At 31.9% G+C, this 25,853-nt stretch overlaps 1 protein-coding gene across 2 annotated transcripts in view; it reads right to left on the reverse strand.

Moving 5' to 3' along the window:
* The window catches only part of LOC130902030 (protein crumbs), a 90,248-nt gene that overhangs the window by 17,384 nt on the left and 47,011 nt on the right, over nt 1–25,853 (reverse strand). Inside the window, exons 1-12 of one of the 2 annotated variants that reach the window (XM_057813831.1) lie at nt 21,165–21,357; nt 20,241–20,394; nt 17,598–17,875; nt 14,405–14,591; nt 11,902–12,126; nt 8,928–9,281; nt 8,258–8,708; nt 7,441–8,133; nt 6,077–6,288; nt 4,994–5,148; nt 2,780–3,028; nt 470–660 (exon numbers count right to left, since the gene is read on the reverse strand). In XM_057813831.1, coding sequence (XP_057669814.1) covers nt 470–660; nt 2,780–3,028; nt 4,994–5,148; nt 6,077–6,288; nt 7,441–8,133; nt 8,258–8,708; nt 8,928–9,281; nt 11,902–12,126; nt 14,405–14,591; nt 17,598–17,875; nt 20,241–20,394; nt 21,165–21,308 — 3,293 coding nt within the window. In that variant the 5' untranslated portion in view covers nt 21,309–21,357. Of the gene's footprint in view, nt 1–469; nt 661–2,779; nt 3,029–4,993; nt 5,149–6,076; nt 6,289–7,440; nt 8,134–8,257; nt 8,709–8,927; nt 9,282–11,901; nt 12,127–14,404; nt 14,592–17,597; nt 17,876–20,240; nt 20,395–21,164; nt 21,358–25,853 lie in introns of those variants that run through there. The other variant, XM_057813830.1, reaches the window with a different exon arrangement.

The raw sequence follows: 25,853 nt of genomic DNA on the forward strand, positions 1-25,853 counted from the left end.
AAATAAAATTTATAGCATGTGAGTTTTTAAATACATGTACCTTTTTGAAATACACTAGACACTGGATAATATTTTATCGACGAAAAATTATCCCGAAAATGTATAATATTTTGCTGACATGAACAGTTCAATATCAGTTTTTTTTATATTTCCCATATTTAATAAGACATGGTTTAGTTACTATGACAACAGCTATGGTCCCTTTATTTTTTAAAATGCCAACGTACCGATCTTTTATTTGATCTTTATCAAGGCTAAAAATATATACATACTAGGAAGGACAATAAAATCAACATTGATATGAAATTAATTTTACAACAGAGTATCTGTCTCAAAAAAATATTTGTACGTCTCGCGTTCGTAAATTTTTGTTTTGCAGGTTTCTAAAACCCCTTTGGAATCTTCATGAAAAATACTGTTTTCTAGTCTTGTAACTTCTTAAATTACTATATTTTAAAACATAACTTACATATAGTCATTCCAAGTGATGGAACATTCTCCTCTGTGACAGGGATCTAGTCTGCACAAATCATCAGAATGGACGCCTTTTAATACTGTTGATCTATCAAAGGTAACGTTACCAAATGAAGCAGGTATACGTAAATCTGGAGCTTGGAGTGGGTAAAATTCAACGATCATTACAGCAGATCCATTACTTATCTAAAATAAAAGTTATAGAAAAACTAATGTGACATAATATGAGAATAGTAGTAGCCTTTTCGGCTGCCAAAGTTTACTCTGTAGATGCCGTAGTGCTGTAAGAGGGTACTCTGTCTGCTAACTAAATAGTCCCGGGTTTAAAACCGAGGCCAGATAACCCGAGTAGTCGTTAAATAGTCCGTTCTATATGTGATAAATGTCTGCTAACTAAATAGTTCCGGGTTTAAACCCGAGACCAGATAACATTTAAACTTCGAAATTCGGCGTGCCACTTGTTGGAAGGAAATGACAAACTACATATCGTCGCTGCGCGTTCGAAACCGCGTAAGAGCAGTTTGTAAATACCGCGTAACAGCAAAACGCGAAAAATTCAAATATCGTGCTGGCCAATTCTAAACGCCTATTGGCTTATAACAGACTTCATCTGATTTGAATTATCCAATGAGAAACGTCAGTTGTGCTATCGAAACAATAGCGCGGAACAGCAGGGGGCCTGAAGTTGGCAGCAAGTTTTTTCTTCCTCCTGTAAAATCATTAAAAAGCAAATACGCGGTCTTTACAAATTGCTCTTATGCGGAATCGCTCACGCAGCGACGATATAGTATACTACAATGCATAGATAGTCTCTTAATATGGACGTTCGTGTCAGTCGTTAAATTGTCCGATCTATATGTGATAAATATCTACTAACTAAATAGTCCCGGTTTCAAATGTTCTACATTTGATAAATGCAGAGCACAACACAGGTAGAAATGGGAGATTGCCTGTGTTCGATTATAAACATGGCACATTAAGGAGTTACCTCTGTTATTTGCAATATAACGAAACAAGAACTGTTCTGCGATAGTCTAGCATTTTGAAATGAGGAAAATCTGTTAGGCGAGATCCGACGTTTCATCCAGCCAGATGTAAAAACGAAACTAACTGTGAGTGAGTGGGTTTAAATGTCACTGTGACATAGAGCAGCTACCATATTTGGAAACATCAATATTATAGGTAGTATTCAATGCAAAATTTTTGTTATCACTATCTGAATCACTTGACCACGTATCGATAGAGAACTGAAATGTTCACAATATAAAACTCCACTGCAATCAATCTATCCTGCTCTAAAGATATATGGATATTTGTTTACATAACATAACTGAGAAGGTTTGGTTTTGAGTTATGAAAATAAACTACAATTGTACAACAAGTTCAGTAATTACTAATGTCATGCTTGTAACCACAATTTAGAGTATGTTACAGAATTTCTATATTTGTATAATTTATTTGCACAATTTTTGAGCTTGTAGTGTTACTAATTACATTGAAGGAAGATTGATTCAATTTGAAATTGATAATAAATTTATTCTGAAGAATAAATAGGTGGATTAATATGCAAAAAATTTTAGACTGATATGACTTTATTCAATGTAATAGCAAACAACAGAAGTTTAGAATTAATAAACAATAACATTAACAAGCAAAAATTTTATAACGAATCTACGTCAATCGACACCATCGACGTCAATAGACATCAGAAGAGATCTATCAACATTAAATGACAATCGACAACAATCGGCTTCAATAGACAACAATCGACATAAATCACAATAATAGACGCTAAATATACACAAAAAAATTAGCTCTTAACAAATTAAGTTTATCTCTTTGGTTGAATATAAAAACCCATTACTCACATTTCAGCTCAAAAATTGATTTATAAATGAGAACTTTGTGCTCATAGTTCTCACAAAAGCTTTCAGCTTTCAAAATTGAAATGCTTTCTGAGAGTCGAACGTTGTAGTGCTACAGATCTAATCTTATATTTTTTGAATTGATACCATTATTTTGCACTGGATTTTGTTGCACACAAGCTTAAAGAATAACAACAAGCAAGTATTATACTGAATCAATAAAAGTACAAGGGAAAATTTTTCTATCAAAGTTTTCTCAATTATTTTCAAACTTCTACAAATTCCTAAACCTTAGCATAATATAAAGTAGAATAAAGAATTTTTTTATTGAAATTTTCTTAATCACTTTCAACTTTTAACAAATTCCTAAAGCAAAAATATTAGTGTGATAAATTCAAATGAACGAATGACGATCATTTTTTACACACAAAATTTTTTACCTGGACATCCTGTATAATTCCTTTGAAATGTACACTGCTAAGAGCAGATGTTATAGCTGCCGGGGATGTTGGAGATATGTCAATTTTTGTAACTGACAAATTTTCATTGGTTTGTCTGATTGATCTAGATTGGGGTTGTCCACCCAAATAAAGAACTCGGACGTCTAACGGACCAGAGGCTGATATCGTTTTACGGAAATATTCCGTGTTGTTCAGTTTTACTTGCACCAATGTCACATTGCGAATTACCTATAAAAGAATGTATGTAACATTTAGACATTTCAATTCGAAACCTATGCAAGTCGTTGTATTAATACTGAATAATATTTAAATATTTTTTGTCATAGACACGATTGATGTAATGAAGCTAGATGGGTTACACTTCTTTCCCCTGTAACTTGACCTTTGACTACATTATCACGCATTATCGAATATTACGTGTTTTAATATGTTCAGAACCTAACCAGAACTATCTGGGGCCTCGGATTAGCTATAGAAGCAGCATACTAAGGGAGGAGACAGATGATAACAGAAGAATATCAGAAAACATAAGTTATAAACCTTGATTACAGTAAAATCCTTCATTTATGCTGAAGCCCTCGTGTGTTGGAAATTAGTGTCAGTAGTGGGCTTATTTTTAAAAAGATTCAAGTATATTCGGCAAGAAAACAAGTTAATTGTTAATATTGGATTTCCGAAGAAAGCTAGAAGAGATAGGAGCAGATTGAAAGTATCAATGGACACTAAGAAAGTCTGTCGTATTGATAATGGCAAAATTCAAAATATGGCATGATACTATTTGAGATTTATTGATAATATTGCTACTTCATATCGATTTTTGAAGTGATTAGAGCTCAATAGACAGAACCGTCCAGAAAGGGTAGCAGTAACAACTTCTTCAGAAAAAATATAGAATAGGCAAGTGGTGATTACTTTCCAAGAAGGAAAGGTGGAAGATTCATAATTAATAGACGTCGGACTTCATCGACAATAATTGGCAAAGATTTCATGATTTCAGAAAAATTAACTATAGTTATTACGGTTGTGTGGATCACAATAGCGGCGACAGGTTCTGAAGGAATGAGTCTAACGAGGGAGAGTGGAAAGAGATTATATACAATGCGGTCCCTATGTATGGAATAAATTCAATTTTAAGGTTATTGTGTCATCAGGATCATCTTTATTTAACTCCTAAACCAACTGTACTTCGTAAGGGTGGTATCTTTCTTTATGCAAAACTCTCAAAATAGATGATTTACTTAGATCATTGGCGGCGGCAAGTTCTCCAGTTTTCTTATGCGAATTTTCCTCAATCTTTAGAAGTACATCTAACTTTTTTCATCAGTAAATTGAACATTTCTACTTAGTTTTTCGTTATTTGTTACATGTCCAGTTTCACGAAACTTTTTTCAATTTTGTACGTAGACTGTAGACTATGAAACGTGTTGACCAGGGTATATCTTATTAAAAATTTTACAAACCTCCTTTTGAGTTCTTAAATTGTAAAGTACATTGAAAAATACATTCTAAATATTATGTGACATTATTATCTTCATTTTACGTAAAGTTTTGTGATAGAGACTTTATCAAAATTTTACATCTTAAAAATTAATTTTCTGTTATAATTGCCCAGATTAAAAAAACGTTATGTTGCTGAACAGAGGACTAAAATCCCTTTCCAACAAAGTGCCAAACGACCCCCTTATTTACAGTTTTCTAGGGGATGCTTCTAATTCACAGGGGTTGCTAGAGGGGGATAATATTTTCACACTGTAAATTGTCAATTTAAGATTAAAAACCGATCTGTTTCAGGTTTTTTTTCACATAATAACGCTAAAAATGAATTTATTCCATACATATGGACTGCATTGTAGATTGAGCTTCTTTCTCCTGGTAACTTTGTCTTTCTCAGTTATCGAGTATATTTTAGTATTATCAAGTGTTCTAAAATGATCTGGGTCTGTTTCAAGAGCTTATTAGATTAATTAAGGACCTCGGATTCCACATAAAAATATTGCACAATAGAAGGGAATGGAGTCGATAGAAAAAAGTATACCTCAATTTGTGTAAATAAACTATATAAATATAACTTTTTATTACATAAATATCAAAAGATAAGTTACAAGTATTTCTTCTAGAAGAAATATTAATATATTGATTTATAATATATAAAGTGTTTAATTAATGATAAGAATTTTTTAAATCCATGCTTACTTTGATCAGATGATTCCATCCATTATCCAACTTCACTCCTCCAACTGTGTAGCTCTCTAGATTTCCTTCAAATTGAATTCTGACTAATAACTCACCACTTTCAAGTTGAGCAGCTATATAAGTTTCGTCGTTTGGATTTGGAAGTAAACCAGAACCTGCATATAACCAAATAATTAAAATGCCTACTGCCGTACTAATGGCTCATCCATAAAGCACGTCACACGTTAAGGAGATGGGAGGGGGTCGACGAAGTGTGACATTGTGTGACAAGTGGGTGGGAGTGGTCCTAAATTTCGTGATGTTACATTTTAAAATCTGTTATAATTTGAGTGTAAAAACGGGAACATTGAACTATTACTTTACGAAAACCTCAAAAGCATACAGCTGTAGCTGTGTAAATATAAGATACCAATTGTTTTGTCAACCACTCGCTCCACTAGTGTTACGCTCCGACCTCCCAGGTGCCCTTTGATAAATACCGCAAAACGCATTGCGCCTCGCAGTGATTCCTTTGTTTCTATTTAATTTGACCACTGACTTTTGCCTAGGAAATAATGTCGTTCTTAGTTTTGCTATTTTGTGATTTTTAACTTACGAAACAAGTTTAAAATGTGTGACGTAATTTAAAGATGACCCCTAAGACAAGAGATCGAAAAAGAAAAAATACATAATACTAATTACATAATGTTTATGCAGTTATATTTTTCATACGACTAGTTTCCTGTTTTTAAATTGTTTTATTTTTGTATTCTTGAGATTTCTATATCAGTTATTAGAATTCAATCAACAGCTATTTAAAGTTTAGATTTTTTTCAAAAATATCTAGTATGCATGGTGATAGGAGCTTTGCTTTTCAATAATTGATGCTAAAGAAAAGTATATTTCTTATTAATTCATATGATTATTGTTTAAAACTGCAAATGTATTGCACAAAAGGATATAAAAATAAAAATAAGTGGTGATAGAAAAACATTATCTCGGTATTTATTAATTTCTTCAACTTTATCAAGCAGCTTAGTTATCACAAATACAAAAAATTAGAGCAATCATTATAGTACATTGACAACTGTCCATCATAATTACCTAAATAAAATATCTGCCCCCTGGATTGTCTTGTTCTTATAAACATGCTTATATCAACTATGGAGCGCACCGCTCTTCTTGCAGTATCAGCGACATCTACCGTAACTAATGAATCCGTGATATTTTCATATCCGAATGTAGCTGCGGTGTAATTATACTGACATGTATGACCCAAATAAGGACGCTCGCAGGTACAGCTAAATTCCCTCCACCTGTAAGAATTTTATCAGTTAATAAGATATTTCAAACATTTTTGTTTTTGTTATCATTTGTTCTAGGGTATGTAGAATAATGTTGGAAAAATCAATTTGTCTTATATTTTTATACTACCACGACAGCAATTGGGTCTGAAAATCATGACGTGTTTAAATGTTTGAATGATCGGGCACGTCGTAACATAAATTGTGCAATTTACCGCACTTATAATAGCGCTCACTTGCTTACGTCACCAGCGCCGATCGAGTTTTGCCCTCCAAGCTACAGCAGCATTTTACAGCACGTTGTTTTGTTTTACCATCGTTGTCAGGATATTAAAGCCTGTATCGACAAAGGTTTTTAATTTTTTTAATTGTATTATCCAAACTTAAGATACAGAGAAGCTGTTACCTTATTAAGAATGCAGTAATTTTAAGGTGTTATTTGTGATTTGATTTTTCAATTTTTTTTGCATTGGCTTGGCGTCCAGACGATATCTAAGCTGAATATTATTAAAGGAAAACAGGGACACTACCGGTTTTTAGAACTAATAATTTTTAAAATTTCCGTTTAACGTGGACTGTTTCGACTACTTTCAGTCTTTATAAAAATATGAATAAAGTAGTCGAAACTTCAAAATTTTTATCTCTTTTAAAAATTATTGAAAAAACTAATTTTATAATTGGAATCCGTAATGGCTCGCAATTAAAAGGAAAGGGTCGTAACCTCTCGTTCGGAGTCTCTAATCCTAACTAAAGACACAGCCAACTGGCGTTGCTACTTGATTTATGCAGTTAAACATTTCTCAGTAGACCTCTTGAGGAGACATCTTCACTTCCAACTACGAACCTTAGCCAAGTGAATCCCTAGCCGTAGACGACGATATGTTAATTAAATTATTAGGTGATATATGAGGTAATTAAAGTAATTAAACTAAGTAATTAAAAAAAATTCAGCGAATTGTCGATGACATCACGATCTTTGGAAGAGATCTAATTGAATATTCTTCGAGGTATTAACCAGGAAAGTAGTTGTTTTCTCTTTTGAGGAAAGGCAAGCCAACATTTCGAATAACGAAATTCGAAATAATAGGTATAAATAGATATTATATTTTTATATATACATATGTAGTGATGTTTAATGATGATTAATTAGTGTCTATAACTTACCTATCAGTACAGCGTCCTCCGGATTCACATGGATTTGGCTCACATTGAGGTTCCCTTATACATTTCTCTTCGACGTGCTGAAAATTTAACCAAGGGGTATTTTTAAGTTGAGGTAAAACCCACTGTCCGTTCACCAAAACGTCTTCAGTGCATCCTACTAAAAACGGTTGGCCGTGCGTCAATTTCCTAAGGTTATTTGGAATACCTCCAATATACGTTACAGGAAAACTAGTACTAGTCACATTATTGTTTTCGTTGTAGCTTATTGGATAAATAGTTTGTTCTTCATTAGAAGATAATACAAAGTGAGAGGAATTTATCGCAACAAATACTTTCTGCCACGTACTATCATTTAAATTTGAACCTATAAAAACTCCTTCCCATTTGTTCAGCAAGCTTGAATGCAAATTTAATCTCCCTTTCGATAATTCCAATATATAAAACGTCAATCCTTTACCTAGTGCTAATAAACCGTCACCTAAAGTAGTTTTGAATCTAAACTGTATATCATAACCCTCTTCTCTAACAGTATTAACAGTTACTGATGATATGTCGCGGAATGACATTGTGGTTATTTGTTCGCACGTTTGACCGTGAAAACCATTGGGACAAGTACAGTTGAATTTGTGTTCGGTTTCATGAACCAAATATGGACGACACTGACCATCGTTTAAACAAGGATTATCTTTACATCTGAAACAATAACATATAAATTTTATTATGAGTGTTATTGAGATTATGAGTGAGAAGTGGAATATTAACAAAATATTTTGAAATTGATTCTACAATTTTTAATTATATGAAATTTGATGCTCACCCTGCAAGTTCAACAGAACAGTTTTTGCCACCATATCCGTTCGTACATTGACAAAAATAGTTTGCGATTTTATCAATACAAGTACCATTAACGCACGGATTGTACTTTTTACACTCGTCTATATCTAATTCGCAATGTATTCCTTCGTATCCATCTTCGCATTCACAAATGTAACCTCCAATTTTATCGATACAGGCACCATAGACACAAGGATTACTCTCACATTCGTTAATGTTAGTTTCACAATTATGACCTGTTACTCCAAGAACACAAAGACACTCGTAACCAGCGGCTTCCGAATAGTTGAACGGTTTAGAAAAAATTTCAGGAAGATTCAAATTATAAGAATATACGGGAGAATAGAGAGTGATGTTAGATCGTTCTATGCAAGTACCGTTGTATTGGCATGGATTACTTTCGCATTCGTTGATATCTATCTCACAGTTTTTACCTAAAAAAATCAAGAATTGACAATTACACTTTATATATTTTACATATATAACTAGTTTTGATTTTATTAATGTTTAATCTCATTGCTATCAATTAAAACGTACCAAAGTTTGTTTTATAAAATTGAACGTTTCAGATTCAGTACTATATTCCCAATCCAAGACAGTAAATGTCATAAATAAATAAAATGAAGGAAAGAAAGTTTATATCAAAAACGTACCTTTATATCCTGGATAACATTTACAAGAATAATCTTTGACTAAGTCGATGCAGGGGGCTTCGTTTTGACAGGGATCGCCTTCACAGTCATCTATATTATTTTCACAATGATAGCCCTCATAACCTGTATCGGTACAATTGCATGAATAACTATTCAACCCATCTATACATTGAGATCCATGTAAGCAAGGAGAAGATTCACAATCATCAATATTTATTTCACATCTTTTACCGGTCAAACCTTCCGGACAAACGCAAGTAAATTCATTAATACCATCTATGCAAGTCGCTCCGTGCATACACGGTTGCGGTTCGCATTCGTCGATATTCACAGAACAATCCTTTCCATCGTAACCTAGAAAATATCATTATTTTTAGAAAACTATTGTATTTTTGTAATCTTAGAATTCAATTTTTTTTACTCATAAATAACCATTACTGCACTTTTCGAATGTTAATACATGGAGCCTTCTCTTGTTCCCTTCGAAACATATTGTTACGAACTTATCTCCGCCCTGAAGCCGGTCCTGCTTGGATATAGTAGAATTCTAAAATTTGGCGAAGCTGTCGCCTTTGATGAAATAACCGGAATTCGTTTGATATTTGTTTTTATGTCAGTTTTTAAAGCAACCGGTGTATTTACATTTTTTCATTTGAATTATTTCTAGGAAATTATATTTATTTATTTGTTTCGTTTTATAATTTTTTTAAATCTCTGGAGAATTATTTTTGGATATATAAGGAGTTTATGTAGCGCAGTTTAGTTTAGTTCATAGTAAATACTCGTAGTGAACAGAACGAATTACCAATTTAATAAGAATTGAAATATATTTTTCAAGTTAGTAAAGTAATAAGTGAATTATTATAAGTTAGTTAAGTGTAGTGTATAGTATTTAAATAAATTAAGAACGTAAGAGACAGTATTTATTAATTAACTCCACGAATAGAAATTGTATAAATAAATACGATAAATATTACAATATATTTTTAGTAATGATTATATAATGGTAACAAGGCCTAATACTATTTTAATAAAATATAAATTGGAAAGTTATAATAATAGTTGGAAATGAGTTTATACTGAGTAGATTCTATTTTGGTGTTTTTCTTTTGACGTTATTTGTTTCTTTAGAATTCCAAAAATTATATTGGAACCAGTACTGCCGGTAAAGTAACGGCCGTTGTTGTCAACACGTGTTGATTTATATCACATTAAAAACTACTACGATCTATACACAAATAAAACCAAAACAAAAAATGAACGGAAACTGCATTGTGAAAGAAAGGAAGTTGAGAGTGACACAAGACACCTGGCGGGGATAATTGATTGATTGATACACCTATACATGAGTTATCATATTCGATTACCTATTTGCGAATTGTGAAACCTTTGGAATTGTAAATATTTTTCAATGCTGCATCATGAAAAAATAAAAATGTTTAAGACATTGTAGGGTAACATAAAATCAGAATTAATATTCTTCAAAATAGGTTTTCATCGACGTCGTAGTCTTCTCGACGATAGAAATGGTGTCAAAATGTTTTTCATTGTAGCCAAAAATAGCATTGTGTTAAATCATTTGAGTAATACTGATGTAAACAGATAGGGAGATTTTTAGAGGACCAAATCCTTTCAAATCTAAAATGACTTTTGGCTCGTCGCGTCCTACAAAAAATTTTAGAATAAAATGCCGTTCTTTCGGGTTTGTGGTTAATTGGAGATGGATTCATTTTCCAACAAGACAAAGATCCCAAGCTTAGATACAAATTCTGAATAGTTGGAAGAGAAAGAGGTACAAGAGGTGTAAGTAAAAATGGTTCGGCCTCCTGAAAGCCCGAATCTCAATCCCATTGTTTTTTGTGGGAAGACCTTGACAGGAAAGTCCGTAATTGTGGTCCAACCTCGCGAGAAGAAATGTAGAATGCTTTATGCGAGAAATATATCACAAGACACTATCAACAAAAATGGACTGCCAGTATGCCGAGACTTGTGAAAGAGTCATACAATGTAAAGAAGGGTTTTTTGATGAAAAATCAGTTTGGCTAACTTTAGCATTTTATAGCATGGTCTGAATATTTCTTTACCGACTTTTCAAGTGTATTGAATGTCAAAAAGTGTTTTATTAGATGATTTAACAGTTTAATTAAACAATTAATATTTAATTGGAGTTTTTTTTAAATCTCTGTATTTTAATTAAGGTGGTCTTATCTTTTGGTCTGAAGTGTCTTAATTATTCTTATTTGGAATGTACAATTTATAAAATAAGTAGCTAGCTTTTCTCCAATTGAACCAATAGAGTCGTAGTGTTTTGGTACAATGGTTAAAAAAAGAATAGAAAAGGTAATTATGAATATTAGATTTACTATTATTTAATTTCACTTCAAGGGTTGCTCTTAAAATTATAAGGCCTAGCAATATAGGAGTATTAGATATATTATAGACACTCTATAAATAGTTGTACTGCTATAACTATTACCTTTTATGCAGCATTTGTTTTCTAATTCAGATGATTATTTGAGTTATACTATTATATATCTCAAATACTAAAAAGCTCATGGCAAAACTAAGAAATAACGTGTTAGAACTATTATAAAATTTCAAATGTTATCATTCATATACTATCCTCAGTATTTTTGAAGAAATTAATTGCCAATAACAAAAAATACTATAGAGTTAATAGCAAAACAATGAACAGAAATTTTATAATACTGGATATATTATGTTCGTATGTCAACAAAGTTAATCAATACACAATGATTTCAGTGCAACTGGATACACTATAAATCAGAGAAACATTTATTAAATCAAATAATATTGATAATTAGTTTTAACTACTAGTAAATGGAGCAACGTTGAGCTGGGATTGCCGCTATTTATTGCTAAAATCCTCTATACTGAAATACCTAGTATTCTATGTATAAATCAAAAGAATAATCATATTTTGAACAATAATAATATTTGGTGTAAAACTAACCTGGAGGGCAGTGGCATTCAAAATTATTCACAAGATTAATGCAAGTAGCGTTGTTCTTACAAGGCATCGATAGACATTCATCAAAATCTAAGTTACACCGTTCTCCAGTATAACCAGGTTTACAATAACACTGAAAGCTGCCTTCGAAATTAACGCAAATTCCATGGTTACATATTTTATTATCGGATTGTTTACATTCATCTATATCTTCGTTGCATAAAGTACCTAAAAATCAAATTAGAATATTTAGCAAAAGCATGCGTGAGACTCCACGAAAACACTTAGTCCCTTCAGATTATCCAACGACATTGTACTTATAGCAAACCATGTTGACGATGTCAAAAGAATGCTTGACAATTTAAATAAAGCCCCTAAAAAGATAGTGTTGAATATAAATAAAGCAAAAAAAGAATACAAGTGAAACCCTATGTATAGAAGGTGATAGTTTGAACAAGTAAGCTCTTGTAAATACCTGGGACACGAAATCCGTATCGGTAGAGATAACTATAAGCAAATATAAGCAGAAGGAAGGGTTTAACATGGACCACCTTTGGTAAGTTTAATCGTGTCTTCTGATCCGAAATATCTGTTTCTTTTAAGAGAAAGGTGTTCGAACAATGCAATCTACCGGTGCTGAAACTCTAACCTTAAAATCCACCATGAAATAAATGGAGGTAGGGCAGCAAAGAATGGAACGATAGATGCTAAATAGAGTGACAAATATAACATCATGCAAGATAACAGGTTTAACGAAAGCAATAGTAAGACTTGAAACGTAGCTGAGCGGGTCATGAATGACCAGAAGAATAGAAAATCAGTGGACCAAAAGATATATTGAGTGAAGATGAAGAGAAAAATACCTCTAGAAGTAGAGGAAACAAATCGACACGCTTGTCTGTCCCCCCAGATGAGGGGGACGATAAAAAGATTTGCCGATGTAATGTTAACATGTTAGTAGTTTCAAATATAAATCTATAATCAGTTATTAGTACAAAATATGATTCCTTTATATTAATTATTTACTTAATTCATTATATACAAGCTTCTTCACAGAAATTCGTAGCTTGCGGTTCGGTGCCAAGACTTTTAAAACTCAGATTATAAAGTACGGCTTCATTCACACAATGTGAAATATGGTTCTGGTAGTGTGGAGGATCTACTGTAAGTTTAGAATATGTAGAAATAAAAAAAATAATTTGCATTCACACCACTTTACGAGTCCCTTGAGTGGTAACAAAAAAATCAGTTGTTATAGAAATGATGGAGAAAAAGACACTGGAGATAATTGGATAGTTATTTTTTCAGATGAGAATTGGCGAAGAGACGACAGTGTATTGTTTAAAAATGTCGATACAAATGTTTATTTGTCCGTATTAGGAAAAGTGGAAGGCCGATAAATGGTCAAATGGAAGTAGTTGGAGTATGGTCGTCTTCGGGGCCCTTTACACGCCCCTGATGTGACTATCAAACATATGCATACAGAACTTTGAACAAATGAATTTCAAAGGAAGAAAAACCGAATGAATCCCGACCACCAAGACGACCTACAAGATGGTATGAAAGCTGGTCTTCATCATCCCAGCTGCAGCTAGGCAACCATTGATGCAAACACAGTACTAAGTCCTAACGTACGATGAAGAAGAACTTTGAACCTGGAGTTAGTTTAGATTAATTTGTAAATTTTTTAATTTATTTATATTTTCGTAAGTGTGAGGCTGAATTCTAGTGTTTTTTTTATAAAAATCCATTTGATATTTTTACAATATTAAAAGGATGGTTAACGGTTGGATGACAGTTGCTGGGGACCTTAGACAGTGGCAAAGATTAATGGAGGCTTATCTCCAGCAGTGGATGTTACTGGCTGTTTGATGATAATAATATTTAGACTATAAAATTGAAAATGATATTTTTATATAATTTTATGTTATCAAATAATAACGAGTTTACACTTGACACTACCTTGATGTAGAATAAGTTGAAATGACACAGTTTGGTTGGGAACTATAATGTTTTATCGGCAGTGTTGCAACGATCTCAACAAATTCATAAATTTTTTGAAGGGATATCGTTGTCCTTGCGAATCATTACAAGCCCCTGCTACAATTTTGTGTCTCATAAACTTGTGTACTTTTTTTTGAACAAAACAGAACCATAAAATGCTACTTGATATATTCTTCAATCGCACTTCTACATTACTAGGAAATGATTTATATTAATCTCCGTTTTCAAAACAAATCTTCTGAACTGGTAAACATAAAACGGTAGCATTACTTGATCTCAGCTTCCTACTTTGATTGAGGATTCAAATATTAGCCAAGTGACCTAATAGTTTATTATAATTTCATATTTCTACATTCGCTCTATATTATTGCTATAATATGAAATAATTAACAGCAAATTTGAATAAGAATACACTGTATAAGGCAATAGATGAAGAAGAAGAAAATTACTCATAGTTAGATACGTTGTCAATTTGAAAAAAAAATTTTTTCAAATAACTCACCTGTATACCCTGGATTGCAATTACAACTAAATTGGTATGTACTTTTATCAACAATGCAAGTGCCATTCAAGCATGGTTTTTTTGCACATGGGTCAATATCAACACTGCAATCAGCACCAGCGAAACCTGGAGGACATCTGCATTCATAGTTATTAATTAAATCAACACATATTTGATCAGGTGGACACTGAAATATGAAAAGTTTCAAATTAACTTTACAATATTTGATAGACCAGAATCAGTAAAGTTCATTTCAATACATTTTGTAATGTATCTTCGATATCTTATGTTGTGAAACTTGTAGAAGACCTCTGGGTATTTATTAATTTATACAGTGTCTTTTGAATGTTTCTGTTTCAACTAGTATTGAATGAGCCAAAGTTAAGAGAGATTCTCATTAAAATGAGTCGTAGTATTAGGAAAATCACTTTAAAATTTGTTTGACTATCGAAAAAGGAAGATTTTGCTGAAATTGACTTCGAATTATTTGACCATCTATCGTAGAGATTCTCTCCTGTTTCCTAACCTCAAATTTTCCTTCCACATTTATTAATACCGAATACATTGTTTACACCACCACTACACCAGCACTCACAATTACACTATCTGACCTACGTTTCGATAACCAAGTTATCTTCTTCAGGGACTAAAGATAAACTGTATATCCTCAATGTAATTGTGAGTGTATTCATAATAACTATCGCTAACGGTTCCAGAAATCCCAACTTAAATTTCTTAATGTTACACAATTTCAGTCGGAATCAAATTTCAGTAAGTAGATGCGTTGATATGTTAACTCATGAGGATGGATTTCACCCTTCCCTTAAAATCATTATCATGCTAAAACATACAAATGTGTCATTAGCAGAGAATCGCAGATACAACTTTCGAAGGGCTAATTTTCCTTAACTTTACAGCGATTTGCTCAATATCAACTGGAATCAATTATTGTTTGAAAACAACGTTGTCAGAGCTTGTGAATATTTTTACAATCAAATTAAAGATTCAAGATTCATAGGGAAAAATTTATACATATGAAATTAATGAAATAGCAGAAAATCTTAGAATGACAGTGGTTATATCTCCACCATATGGTGGAGATATATGGTGGAGTGATGTCAAGCAGTTGTTTTTAGAGGATATAAATAATATGAAGCCTCCAAACGGGGAAAAGGCAGTAAATCAAACAATTAAAGAAGTGAAAATATGGAAATTGGATAATGTACTGATGAAATTATCTAGTTACTCATTGTAAATATAAATGCTTTCCCAAAACAATTTCCAGATTATTAAAAAAATACCTTTTATGGCTGAACAATTCGAAAACTTAGGGTGAAACATAGTTTGTTACAAAAATTTAAGAATACCAATAAATGACTACATTGAATTTAGTAATTTGAGAGCCAAAATTAAGAGAGATATAAGTTGGAGTTATTATAACTACATGAGAACTGTAAAATAACAGCTAACAAGTGATCCTAAAAAGTTTTGGTCCTTTTTAAAAACAATAGGAAAACTATTAGAACATCTAATTACATATTCTTTATAAATGACCCTCTTAACCAACCACATGACATTGTAAATGCTTTTGCTGATTATTTTCAATCAGGATATATTTATTATCTCATCTGCACCTAATTTTGACCATATTGATTCAAATATGAATTTTACTGGGTCTGAAGTTTTAACTAGTCTCAAAATAATTAAAATCCAACTCTTTATCTGGTCCCGATAGGTTCACAGCTTTTCAATTACAAGACTGTGCGACTGCTCTTGCAAAACCATTGTACCATACCATAAATAGTGTTACCTGTAATATCTTGTAGTATCTTGTAATAGCTTGGATCAACATTGGTTTAACTGATTCATTTACCAACTTTTTTATATCATACCTCTTGGATAGAAAACTTACAGTTATAGTTCTTCCAATATCAATTGCAGATTATAAAAACCCTAGCCGACAATTTTGTTTTATCTACCATAGGAGTAGATATCTCATTTTATAAATTCATTATATTTATAAAATGAATACTTTTAAAAATATGTATATCTTATGCTAGAAATTATTCATTAAAAGGTAGTTGAATCATTATAAATTGGACGGCATTATAAGGCGTTATTTAGACAGATGCTCTTAATTGTAGTCCTACTTGGAACTGAGAAAAATCATTATTATACTTCGTTAACTTGCTACAACTCATTATTAAATTATAAAACGTAAATAGACGAGTAAAATGTACCTGCCTGTAAGGGAGTTTGGTACTAGATGTGAACTGAGCCGTTTTTGCAAGCAACCCCTTTCGTGACTACTCGATAAATGAAACATTTATTAACTCTAGTTAATTCAGCAGTTCTTATTATCAGATTGCTGAATATTTTCCTTTTTCAAACATTCGAATATATTTAAAATAACTTGCTGTGTTTGCATATCTAAATCTTTATAATTAAATTCATACCTACATTTATTCTCACTACACTGTACAATTTCATTGTCTTCATTCACCCATGGTCTAAAGAACGCCATATTTCTATTTATTTAAAGAAATTTATAAATTAAATAAATCTCACCAAACGGCACCACCGCTTATCGCAGACTGTCTATGGCAGGAATATTTTGAAAAAATTGTGTATATACAGCTTTGGCCAATAGAAATGCATTTATGTTTACGATTCGATGTTTTCATTGGTAAACAGTCGAGATGATGAGTTCACGTGGACTGACAGTTTGTTAGATGTTTACCGAATGTTATACTGGGAGTAAACATTAATTTTCATTCCTTAATTTGGTATGAGTGCCGTGCGTATTCATGAAATATTGATTGTTTATCGCATAATGTCTTCTGCAATTGATATTGGAAGAGATATACTTACCATAGTTTTAAACTCCATAGAAATTACCGCATCTTCAGAAGTATCCCAAAGCTCAGTACTTGGATCACTATTATTTTTAATCTTTATAAATGACATTTTAAAAATTGAAGTTCAAAAATCTAACAAAATGCGTAGAAAAACTAATTTAAGTTTCATTCCTTTATCTCTTGATACTTAAAAAGTTATTTCTTTGAGTTTGATAACTCTATTGCTTATAACACTGTAATAGATTCAATTTCGCACCGATTAATAATTTTGTCTCTTGAACATTGGTCACTAATCTGGAATTAAAGGAAATTTAAAATAAGTTCTAAGATATTACCTTTGATCCCAGGCAATCGTCAATGTTAGTATCACAGGTTTCGCCTTCGAATCCCATTGGGCAAAGGCAAGTAAAGTCTCTTTTGTTTGGAGAAGATATGCACGTTCCATTGTGTTTACATGGGTTCAACTCACAAATGTCATATGGCTTCTCGCAAATTGGCCCCATCCAGTGTTCAGTACAGTTGCAGTAAAAGCCATTCACTTTGTCGTAGCACGTTCCACCATTTTGACAAGGAGAATTAGCACAATCATCTATGTTGGTTTGACAAATTTTACCTTTATAAAATAAGAATATTATTAAAATGGATAAAAGTATTGTGGAATGTAGTAAAATAAACCAATTATTATATATTTCCACTGCTGGATAAGCGAAAATAAGGCAATTTTTAACATTTTTGAATTTATACAGTTATTAGGTCATTCAGCCAATGAATTTTTTAATTTTAAATCATAGTTGGTATTAGTATAAGCCTTGATACTTTTTACTAAATTTTTATACGAAAAGAAGAGGTTTTTTGATCAAATGCTTATTCAATTCTCATGTCCAGATAATAGTACACATCAGAATTATACATAGTGAAGTTTCATAAAGTTCTTTTTCTCTGGAATAAAGTCAACCAACCAATATAAAACCTTCACTACAGCAACGTCATAATTATCCGATCAATGCACAGGTTTTCCAAAGAAAAACGTTTTCCAACGTTTACATAAATTACCTAAGTCAGAGCCGATATCTACGACAATAGAAATAAGAAAATTAATAATAGTAGGTAATTTCCAAAGACAAACTCAATAATCAAATTTCACATGAAAAGAATTATAAATAATGATTATGATGATGAAAATGAGAAAAAGTAGTTAATTTTGAAAATTTTCTCGAATTAAAAGAAAACAACAGTAACACAGGTCTGCAACAAAAATGCTGCCTAGATGGTTTTAAATGATTTCTATGTATTTAGGTGTTTTGAAAATTAAGAAAAAAAAACATTCTGCCAGGTTAATTTGCAAAACGCAAAATTTTATTGCAAAAAAAGGGAATTTTGGGCTAACTTGAGTCATGAATAACTAAGTACAATTAGTCCCTGCTGACTTGGAAGAGATTCCAAATTCTGACGAAGATGGTGCTGTACCTGAACCCTATGACAATTCAAGTTTTAAATTTTAAGATGACAGTAGTCCGAAATTGTTTTCCCAGGGGGAGCTAAATGATTTAGTAAGGGACTTGAATCTTCCCAAAAACGCTGCTGAGTTGCTTGGATCAAGGATCAAAATTAGCGTATTTTCATAGATTCTTGAAAAAGAATCTTAAAGCAGTTCTGCTTCACAATGGCGGTTTCTATGCTTCCACTCCTGTCGGTCATTCCGTACACCTCAAGGAAACATACAAGAACTTGGAATTGGTTCTTTGTAAATTAAAATATGAAGACCACGGTTGGCAAGCGTAGGGTGATTTTAAAATCTTGAGCATGTTCGTCGGACAACAATCTGGGTTTACCAAATTCCCTTACTTTTTGTATCTATGGTTCTTCTACTAACGCTTCACTTAAAGCTGGATGAAGCAATTTGAAAAGTCACTTCCAACAGATGGAAATTACTTCAAATACTTAATATCAAAGTTTCCGGGCTTCTCAGTGGCAAAGTTGAAGGAAGCTCTTTTTATTGGACCAGATATTAGACGACTTATGGCTGATACACAATTCGTCACAACCATGACGGATCCTCAAAGAGAATGGTGGATTGTCTTTGAATAGGTCATAGAGAAACTTTTAGGCAATAACAAAGATCCTAATTACAAACAAATCGTCAAAAGAATGTTTAAAGCATTTTAAGCTTTAGGTCGTCTAACAAGTTTAGAAGTTCATTATCTTTATTTCTACCTCGACTAATTTCCAGATAATTTAAGAGATGTGAGTGAAGAGCAAGGTGAACGATTTCATCAAGATATTAAGGAGATAGTAAAAAGATACCAGGAAAGATGAGGCGACTCAATAATGGTAGACAACTGTTGGACGTTTCAGATGCTTCCTACATATAGCAGAAAATGTACCAAAAGGAGACTCACTGGGAAAAATAAATGTGTTTATTGCTTACTAATGGATGAATTTTAGACAAAAAAATAAGTTTTGTTACGCAATTATGAATAAAATTTTTTTTAGTATTTTATCTTTTATTCTAAGATGATAACTTGCTTAACAAAAATATTGTCAGAAAATGTTCTACGAGCAAATGAAAGTCAGCTTCGGATTCAGCAAAACAAAAAGTAAGAATTACGCCAAAAAAACTAAAACAGCTCCCAACTTTTTTATGCTTGTGTGATCAAACCGTAAATTTTCGAAAAGAGTCTTTGAAAAAGAATTAAGATCAGTAGAAATCAAAATTAATGCTGAATAAGTGTTTACAAAATATAATCTTTCTACGTTTCAATTTTAAAAGTACTGGGTTTTTCTAGATATAACTGGAACATAGTAATAATTATTAAATCATTTTATTAGTTTCAACATCAAACTGATTAATTGAATATTCAACCATCTGTGTTAGTATTAAAATACCTTTTTATGAGTTTGTTAATTTGACAAAAAAAAACTACTACAATTAATCACACCAATAAAATTATCACTAAAATGCAAACTAAATCTACTACCTTGAAACCCAGAAGTACAAAGACAAGTGAAATTGGTCCCATTTTCAATGCAACACCCTGAATTTAGACAGGGCTCGCTTGAACAAAGTCCCAACTTGAGGTCGCAATTTTTACCAGTCCAGCCAGGTGAGCAAGTGCAGAGGTAGCCACCCAACTGTGAATATATCAAATTAAGTGGATTTAAAAGTGTTTCTGTAAGTGCTAAACCATGAAAGGAATGCAATGGAAGGTACTAATTGTAACAATATACCTTAACTAGAAAAAATAATATGACTTTGAAAGTTATTTTCAGTAAATGCAAAATTTTGGCAAAAAGGCAACATATAACACGAATTAATCTTCTTCAAAATACTGCCCTTCGCTAGTAACACCATACATTTCTGGAAGTCTTCTTCCGGAAGAGCTTTGTCCTGCTCTGTCACATTTTTTTATGTATGAGAAGAGCCAGAAATCACTTGGTGCTAAATCTGGTGGGTAACGCAGATGAAGACAGAGAGGAAAGTCAAAATTTCGCGAATAAAAAGCAACTTGTGGCAGGACTCGTTGCCATGATGAAACAAAGCGTTTATTGTTAAATCTGAAATAGTTGCTCTAAATTATATCATATGAACCTTTTATTAATAATTTTTTTATATAGCGATTTGTGATAAACCAATATTGCCAATTGCGATATAAGTTGTGAATTTCCACTTATAGCAATAACACAAAATTATGCATTTGCTTGAAGCAAACTAGTAAATTTATTTTACTGGAAGAACAGCAGTATATAACAAATTAGTACCCCATTACTATATTTTATGGGAGAGCGGTTAAGATGTTACTCCATACATATCCACAAAAAGATAATTTTTGGAGTGAAAATATAATAATAAGATGGAGGAATAGTCTTAACGGCATTTTTACTTGTGTGAATACCATACTCACATAATCTTGACAAGCAATGGCATGCTGACAGGGATCTTTGCTGCACAGAGATTCGATGTCACATAATGTGCCTACCCAACCTTTAGCACAAACGCACACAAAATGAGTTAATAAATCAATGCATAAGCCCCCGTTTTTACACATTCCAGGCTTACAACTATCGACCCTTTCACATGCAGGGCCTTGAGTTGATATCAAGCAGCATGCAAAAAGAAATAACAACTGAAGAAATAATATAAAAAATACAAAGAAACAAGTTATTCTTTATAGAGTTTATGATTTTTCTCGACTATATATGAGATATGTGAAGGATATAAATCAGTGATGGCGAACCTATGACCCGTGGGTCAAATACTAACTCGCCCCAAGTTTTTTAGCTGACCCACACTATGGTTCTTATAAACTTATTTTTTATGTCAAAAAAGAGGATAAATAGTGAAAGAAAATGAAATATTTATATCAATAATCGAATTTATAAAAGAATAGTTCTAGCTGAATAGTGGCTAACTAATTTTATATTTCTATCGTATCAATACCTGCGCAACTTTAGGATTTCTGGCGTTTTTTGCTTTATCGCTTACATCGACTCAAATCGGGTCCCTTTCAAAACAGATCTTTTTCTAACCTTTCAAGGAAATCTGACCAGACCCGTTGGCGCAAGAGCTTTTCGTCAAGTGTGAGATTTCTTGTCACCAACATCGCACAGACTTTTGTCATGTGTAATTTCTCATGTAAAATTTTTGTAAATCCAGAAACAAAGCAAAAATCGATGGAATGGCGATCTGGTTCTCCAAGTCCTAAGAAGTTTCGTGTCAAAAAATCTGCTGGAAAAGTTCTTGCTTCAGTTTTTTGGGATTGCCATGAAGTAATCATGATTGATTTTTTGGATAAGGGTAGAACAATAACTGGAGATTATTATTCGACATTACTAACAACTCTTCGAGAAAAAATTGAAGAGAAAAAGCGCGGAAAGCTATCCAAAGGTGTTTTGTTTTTGCAGAACAACTCCCCTACAAACCAATCTCATGTTGCCATGCAAAAAATTCGTGATTTGGGGTTTGAATTACTAGAGCACCACCCTTATTCACTAGATTTGGCTCTGCCCGACTATCATCTCTTTCCTCAATTTGAGAAAAAGTTTAAAGGGTCGTAAATTTTCTTCTAAGAATTTTTCAATATATCCTCGTATATATATATATATATATATATATATATATATATATATATATATATATATATATTAGCTATTAATATCTAGATCTAAAAAAATAATGATCAAAACTTGACCCACTTCTCCAAAAGGTTCGCCATCGCATCACTGATTTAAATGATGCTTGTGAGAAATATAACATCATCTTTCTTATTTTGCAATGCAATAACAAAAAATTAGTTCCTTACATATATCTAAGTTAAAAGATATAATCATTTGATAGATATCACCATTTTCCATTTATATAATTTGAAGGTTTTTTTATTGTAATTGTTACATTTTTGTAATACAAAAAATACATGTGTTCATATGTGATGGGATGTGTTGATGTGAAATTAATTACCTCTATGTCTTACAAAAAATACTACAATATGAACTTTATTTCCATTTCAAAATATACCATCTCTAGAATAGAAAGAAAACTGAAAAATATTTGGGGTATACAATAAGAAATTTTCGTAACGAAATTATACATGATTTTTACGGTTTTGCCGTAACTATTGGCAAAATTGTATTGCAATTTTATACAAATTTATTTTGGAAGCTGATACATCCAATGAAATTGTTTTTATCTCTGACTCTCATAGCGGGCGCTAGTTACCACGGTTCGTACCAACTAATATTGAACATTAGATATATTGAGCAAAATGTCATCATTCAATTTTACAACAAAACGGTACTCTTGATAAAACACGATACTATCTACCATTTTTGGAATATTTTGATTAGAAAATTATAAAGTAATAACCAATGCTGCTATGAAGTAATGATAAATGTAATAATTAAACAAAAAATTAAAATCACAAGATGAAAACTTACAAAAAGGCTAATAAAAAAATAGAATTCAAATAGAGTAGGCGTTCAAAATGTCCTCCGTTTTGAAGAATACACAAGTCGACCCTTTTTTCTAAAGAATCCTTTAATCTTCTAAACGGTTGGGAGTCAGCTATGAAGTCATTAAAGTGACGTTGAATTCTGTCTTTCAATTCTTGAGGCGAATTTACCTCTGTAGCATAAACTTTTTCTTCAAGACACGACCAAACTGTGTTATCCAAGGAATTAAAATCACATGACTGAGGAGTCCAATGAATCGTAGGTTTTGCACCTCTACCAATCCATCCATACGGAAAATGGTTACTCAATCAATTACGACACCTTCTATCAAAGTGCGGTGAAGCTCCATCGTGCATAAAAAATTGAAAGCTTCGCTCGTTTAGGATTAAATCTTCTAGTATCTCGAATAAGTGATTGCTTTCAATGAGTGTTGGTAATGTGACACCCTTTTGACATGTGGATTCTTATTACATCAGTGGTGTGCATCATTGGAGTTAACCATACCTTGCCGCGTAAAAGTGGCCTTGTCCGTAAAACGAATACATTTTTAAAAATTTGGATTGAGAGTTGTTCTTTCTTGTAATATTTGACTAAAATCCACTCTAACTGGTAGATCGTCTGGCAAAAGCTCTTGGTCTTGTCTGTAATGATAAGGATGTAGTTGCTGCTCTTTAAGTATCCTCCAAATACTTGAAAAGACGTATTTGTTTGTTCCTTACTCTAATTGTTGGATTTTGATCCACTAAATTTGAAATCATATTCTCTTAGACCGGTAGCCGGCTTTCTCAAAAGACCCGTGATCTCGGAATTGCTAAATTTTTATATAAATCCACAGTTATTAACTAGAGGAACAAAATGCACTCGGTACGCGTCGATTTATTTGGCCGCAAGTATGAAAAAAAAATAATTATTCAAAAAAAAGCAAAAATTTCGATAGGAAATTTTGTGAATTAATGAAAAAAAAAATCGGCTTACCAATTTTTCCAACCGGAAAGGCCCGGTTTACTTTTTTTTAATTTGCTTATTTTTATGTAAATTTTAAAAATATCGTGGGATGCGTTCCTAAAAACGGCCGGAAATATTACGCATACCAGTTTTATTGTATACGGACTCGATTCTCATCAATGGCAATAAGCCCTCAATTACATCATTTCACTCACTGTAATAAGCGTCCATATAACAATACAAAATGTTATTCGTATCTTAAATTTGAAGTTGTAGAAGAATAAATAGAACAGAAGGAAATATAAGAAATTTTTTTCGAGTTAATTTTTATTTCATTTGATTATAAAATATCGTAATCAATTTATTAATTTAAGATAATACAATAAACATTTGTTTATAGCAGAACATAATTAGTATCATTCATCTAAACTATCAAATTTTTACTTGGTAAGTTTGTTTGAGGAAATTTTTCCGCATAACAGCTGCACTAGAGTTTCCTAAACACAAGCCTAAAGTTTATTCAAAATTTGAGTACATTTTGATTAACAATATGCAGATTAAATAAATAACAAGGTTTCAGAAATGTAATTATTATTGATTCAACGTCATAACTATCAATTAATAGCTGTTTTTCATGGCAAACTGAGAGAAAATGCTATTGCCGTGTAAAATTGAAAGTTAAATAATTATGTATACTTTAATGACCTCATAGCTGACTCCAAACCTTTTATAAAATCAACGAATTCTTTACTACACCTACTCTAATTGAATTCTATTTTTTTATTAACCTTTTTGTAAATTTTCATCTTGTGATTGTTTGTTTAATTAATACATTTATTATTACTTCATACCAGCATCGGTTATTACTTCATAAATCAAAATATTCCAAAAACCGTTTTTTTGTAAAATTAAATGATGTTTAAGTCACTCGAAATGTTTCTTAATAAATCTAATATTGAAAAAGTTATGTTGAATAATACTTGGTACGAACCGTGTAACTAGCGCCCTCTATGAGAGTCGGACATAAAAACAAATTCATTGAATGTATCAGCTTCCAAAACATATTCGTAAGTAAAAAATTTCAATACAACGTTGCCAGTAGTTGCGGCAAAACCGTAAAAAATGTGTATTAGTGAAAATTGTTACTGAACGAACTCCAAATATTTTTCAGTTTTCTATCTATCCTAGAGACCAGATCATGTTTTTTGAAACATCCTGTAGATAAGCCACTTTCATAACAATTATTTACATTTAGTACCTAGAAGCAACTTGAAAAGTGGAGTATCAATTTTGGAAATAAAAAACTAAAGAACAATTAAGGGAATTAGAAGCGACAATAACAATGTAGATATACAAGAATCACAGTTCGGTACAAAAAAAGTTAAATTATTGGTTTAAACAAACAAAAGCACATGAAGTATAAAGAGTACTAAGTACAAGCAATAAACAAAATGTACAGGAAATTATTTGTCACGGCGATAGAAATATATGTACAAGAGCTACATCTTTAAATAATCTTTGAGAAGTGGATATAAAAAAAAGTCGATGGAAAGTTTGAATTTTCTAACATATTGAACATTTACAGGATATTTTCCAATGTCTTATTTTATCCTCAAAATTAGATGAAGTAAAACATTGTAAATCAATTATTTATTTCAAAAATCAATGATTCTAACTTTGTACTTAATTTTCTAAATACT

Source organism: Diorhabda carinulata, chromosome X, assembly GCF_026250575.1.
Source record: "Diorhabda carinulata isolate Delta chromosome X, icDioCari1.1, whole genome shotgun sequence".
Lineage (NCBI taxonomy): Eukaryota > Metazoa > Arthropoda > Insecta > Coleoptera > Chrysomelidae > Diorhabda > Diorhabda carinulata.